Source organism: Anticarsia gemmatalis, chromosome 24, assembly GCF_050436995.1.
Source record: "Anticarsia gemmatalis isolate Benzon Research Colony breed Stoneville strain chromosome 24, ilAntGemm2 primary, whole genome shotgun sequence".
NCBI classification, from domain to species: Eukaryota; Metazoa; Arthropoda; class Insecta; order Lepidoptera; family Erebidae; genus Anticarsia; species Anticarsia gemmatalis.
Window position 1 is genome coordinate 4,690,979 of NC_134768.1, and position 5,248 is coordinate 4,696,226.

The following is a 5,248-nucleotide window of genomic DNA, read 5'->3' on the forward strand; positions in this document are numbered from 1 at the left end:
ATGGAACATTCAGACTGAATCTGGACAATAGGTCTGGGCTATCAATATCATTCTGAAGGATTTTCGATATTAAGACGCAGTCTGATATATCGCGACGAAGGGTTAACGGCAGAAGATGGAATTTCTTACAAAGATCGAAGTAGTTATTAGCCTGGTATGGTATTTTTTGATGGTAACAAAGATATTTGATGAACCTTCGTTGTATGGTTTCTATTCGGTCAATATACTTTTGATAGCATGGATTCCAAATTTCACATGCATACTCTAACTGACTTCTAACGAACGTACAGTAGAGAATTTTTAATGTTTTGGCCTTTGTAAAACTTTTTGAAAGACGCATTATAAATCCCAATGACCGAGATGCTTTGGCCACGATAGCATCTACATGCGACTCGAAGATAAGCTTGGAGTCATGATATACACCTAAATCGCGAACAGAGTTACACCGGGGTAATGGATAACCGTCTAAGGTATAGGTCATGGCTAATGTAGACCGCTTACGGGAATATGTCATCACCGAGCACTTTGAAGGATTAAGATCCAGCATATTTGCTCGGCAATAATCCCCGAAACGTCGTAAGTCAGCCTGAAGTGCGAGCATGTCATCAAACGATGATATCGAGGCATAGACCTTCATGTCGTCGGCGAAGCACAACAGATTAGAAGACTGCAGGCACAGGCCGATGTCGTTCACATAGACTGTAAATAAAAATGGTCCCAGCAAGGAACCTTGAGGGCATCCGCTTGGTATAGGGATCCAACTAGAAATATAATTGTTTAAAGCGACAGCTTGTGACCTGTTTTCCAAATAGGAAGAAAACCATCTGAGCAGATCACCACATACACCTATATTATTTAATTTGCTAAGCAGGATTGAATGGTCTATCCGGTCAAAAGCCTTGCTGTAATCAGTGTAGACGACATCGACCTGTAAACCCTTGTCCATAGCATCTGTGATAAAGTCATTTAATAAGACAAGGTTTGTGACGGTAGATCTACCTTTTAAAAAGCCGTGTTGAAATGGGCTAAATGAGTTTTTAAGAGCAGAGTAAACCTGATCATACACAATTCTCTCAAAAAGCTTGGCTATAACACATAACTTGGATATGGGCCTGTGGTTTGAAATCTCTGATTTAGCGCCTTTTTTATGGATAGGGGTAATAAACGCTGATTTCCATAATTTAGGAAACACACAAGCACGCAAGGTCATTTTAAATAGCAAAGTGATAGGATTGGCTAGAGAGACCGCGCATTTCACAAGTAATTTAGGTGAAATGTTATCGGGCCCAGGCGCCTTTGATGTGTCTAGTTTTTTAAGAGAATTGCATACGAGATCACTGTTAACAGAGATAGTAGATATATGATAGGAATGAGCTGGCATCGCTAGAGATGTAGTCGAGTAATTAGTAGTTGATGAATCAAGAAAATTAGACTTAAAGTATGAGGAGAACGCCTCACAGATTGATTCGCCTGTAGTGAAGGTTTGGTTGTTATAAGTTAAGGTGCAAGGGATGGCATGTGAATTGTGTCGCTTCTTCACATATGTCCAAAAGTTGTTAGGATTACATTTAATTGACTCTTCCGTGAGTGCTAAATAGTTGTCGTAGCATTCTTTCTCCATGGTTTTCACTCTATCTCGCAGAAGCCTAAATGTTAATTCGTCCGATTTGTTCCCGTAAGTCTTGAATTTTTTTAAGTATTTATGTTTTTCTTTTATAGTTCTTATAAGTGATCGGCTGTACCAGATAGGATATGAATTGTTACGTGAAATCTTGTGAGGAATGTATATTTCTTGGAGATCAAGAAGAGCGCGGTTAAAGAAATCAACAGATTCATCTACCGAACGGGATGCGAACTCATAATCCCAATCAATCATATTAATTCTACTATTGATACTGTCAAAGTCACCCTTATCATATAGAAATTTGATTCGTGGTGCACTCTGTAATGCCGTGATTTCAAAAAAGTTTATTTCGATTAAAAGTGCGGGGTGATAATCATCAATTGGTACTAATGGATCTGCACTAGAGGTGACACCTACTGACGTAGTATTAGATAAGACTAGATCGAGCGTTTTACCATATTTGTTGACTACACTGTTACATTGATTGAGATTTAATAGTTTTAATTCGTCAACTAGAGCATATTCGTCGATAGTGCTGACATTCGTCGGCACTAAAGATAATTGACCAGAGGGGAACCAGTTGATTCCACTCATATTAAAATCCCCTGCGATAAGGAAAACGTCCGAATCGTTGCTGATTACTACTTGATTTAATTTTAATAGAAAGTTGGTAAGTTGTGAAGTGAATGAAAGGCCTAAATTTTGATTACATAAATATATAACGCACAGATATAGATTAATGAACGTGCGGCTATTAGCTTTTCTTACTCGAATACTAAGCCAAAGATCTTCTGCAGTGGAATGCAAAAATGGGTGAGATACAACCGGCAATTCTCTGCGCGTAGCGATAAGTACCCCACCACCGCGCGATTGCCCCGTAGTGACATAATCCCGGTCACGGCGCCATACAATATACCGGTCATCAAATAATTCTGAGTCTGATATTCCATCCAGTAGCCATGTTTCTGTGAGCATTATTACGTCATATGACTTGCACAATACTTGACGGTAAAATAAATCAGTCTTGGTACGGAGCCCACGAACATTTTGGTAATACAACTGCAAGTTGTGTATTACATTAACAGCCATCGCCATAATAAACAATAACATGATAATTTAAACTATTGTACAATTTAAGTTCTTCAATAAATAATACATGAGTAATTGGATAAATGAACAAGAAACCAGGAAAAACAAAAAGTCCGTAAAACACAGTAATAAACACTTTTATAACCGAAATACAAGTCAATAATTCAGTGAGTTTATAAAAAGTAACTAATGCAGACCACCCTCCCAACACAAGTCCCAATATCCGTGCTACAGTGACCAAACAACAATCATCAGAAGCAAGATAAAACTTAATAGTTGAATGCGTACGTATAAAATTCGGAGAAATCATGCAAGTAGTGTGTACTATTTTGTAATTGTAGGAAAAAATTAACTGTAAATAACTCGCGGTTAAGGTAAAAGAGATAGCAACGTAAAGCGCCCTATATAATAAATATTGCTTTCTATATAATACAAACACTGGCTGGCTAATGTACTTAAATAAGTAATAATAAGCAAAGTGCAAGCTTTTTAATAAAACATAATCGTCGCTAATAAAAGTAATTTGTGGGTAAGCTTTCAATACGTTCACTAAGTCAAAGTTGTAAACAAGTTTGCGAGCGAGCGAGACAAAAAGCAATGTGGATGCCGTGCGCAGGAGTGTAAGCGAGACACAGATGTTGTTATTAGTTACGCCCTTTGAACCGAGGGCCAGGTAGTAGAAAGAACAATAGAAGCTAACTCGATGCTCGCCCAACACAGGTGCGCTAAACCTTTTGTACCAGGGGAAGAAACTAACAATGTAAACAATAAAAATGAATAGCAAAATTGGTAATAAAAATATGTAATGTGATAAGTTATATCTTAAACAATCTTGTTTAAATCAAGCTCGCTTCTTATAATTAAGACTTTACTATTGGTATCTTTGAGTATATGTATTTTACCGTGCTTAATCCATACAAACTGATAGTTTTTGTCCTTAGATACTTGTTTCACTTTACTGAGAAGCTTCTTATGGTCGGCACTTAAGTGGTCATTGACGTAGACTTTATGAAATGAACCAGCAAAGCCCAGATCAGCCGTCGATAGATCCTTCACTGCACGCGCTGCCGCAATAAAATCTTCTTTAATGTAGCGGTTCAAAAAACTGACTATTATAAGTTTTTCTTTAGAGTTGTACATAGGCACCCTATATATATAGTTTATTTGGCTTTTTGGGAGGTTATAATTGATTTTGTGATTAATTTTTTCCATTATAGTAAATAAATTTTCTCCTTGCTTGACTGGTACACCCTTGATTTCTACGTTATTGAGACGAGAACGCTGTTCATATGTAGATAGCTCATTTTTAGTTCTTTGTAAGTCAGTTTGCAGGCAATTAACTTGGTCTTGAAGCTTTTCGAGAACTAAAACTCTGCTTTCGACATCGCTGACTCTTGAACCGAGCTCGTCCAGCTTCCCACACGAGTATTCACAGGATGCTTTAAGTTCAGTTAACTCATCTTTAATCGTCCGCATGTCTTCCGCCAAGGTTGGTAGTGTAAGCAGTTGTCTTTTCATGTCACGTATCTCCTTTAAGACAGTATCAAGCGTGACTTGCTCTGGCACCTGAACTGCTGGTGACGACGCTCTACACCCGGCACACTTCCACTGTATGCGTCTATCAGCGCCAAGCTTCCTCCAACCTGCCTCGGATATACCAGCACATCCGAAATCCAAGTGTCTTTTACAGACCCCACACTGCACACCATCGTTGAACTGGTTGTTGCAAGCGGCACAAGACTTCATCATATTATAAAGATATCACTTAGTGAGGATAGGAAAAGGTTGACGATTTATGACTTGTTGCAACGGAGCGAGCGGTACGACCGAGAGTATGCACAAGACTGATTTATGATTATAAAAATGTAATAGTTCGCTGTATTTAAGATATGTATATGGAAGGAGTTTCATTGATAAAGACACGGCTATAATCACAAAAATGGTTGTCAAATTAACATAATTCTCAATTTACAAATACCATTTTATCAATGGATAATGGAACTTTAAATATGGGTATCTGTATTTAGTAACCTTAATCTGAAAACTTTGAAGTACAGCAAATATTTTTGACTTAAGATAACTTTCTTTATATGGTAAGTTTATAAAACCATCTATGGTAGCTAGTTAACTATCCGATACGTAATCAGCCGTAAACAACATCAGTCATTAATGTACATACAAAAACTACTCAACTATATGCAAACGACACACTCTACCCTATTCTATCCTACAAAACAATCCATACCCTACAATTCGCTGTATACGATCACGTTTTATCACATTTCACAGTTAGATCCAATTAGAAGGAGTTGTACGGATGCTAGGCACGTCCGTAGTAAATATTAGGCGTATATCGTGCGTGTCATCGCGACAGACGTGAAGTGAACCGATCAACACGTATCCACGGAACGGCTCTTGTATTTATCTATAAACTATACCCATTCGTGTTCAACCTTTATGGCTGGTGGAAGTTACAAGCGATTGGACTAAACAAAATTTTAACGTAGTTTTGAGTATGTTTGTATATATATAAAA

The 5,248-nt window shown here is 37.7% G+C and overlaps 1 protein-coding gene across 1 annotated transcript; it reads right to left on the reverse strand.

Annotated features, from left to right (window-relative positions):
• Positions 1–3,535: 3,535 nt before the first annotated feature.
• On the reverse strand, positions 3,536–4,556 carry LOC142983391 (uncharacterized). The gene has a single exon (XM_076130228.1). It carries the CDS (start codon positions 4,460–4,462, stop codon positions 3,536–3,538), a length of 927 nt encoding a protein of 308 aa, XP_075986343.1. The 5' UTR covers positions 4,463–4,556.
• Positions 4,557–5,248: the final 692 nt, after the last annotated feature.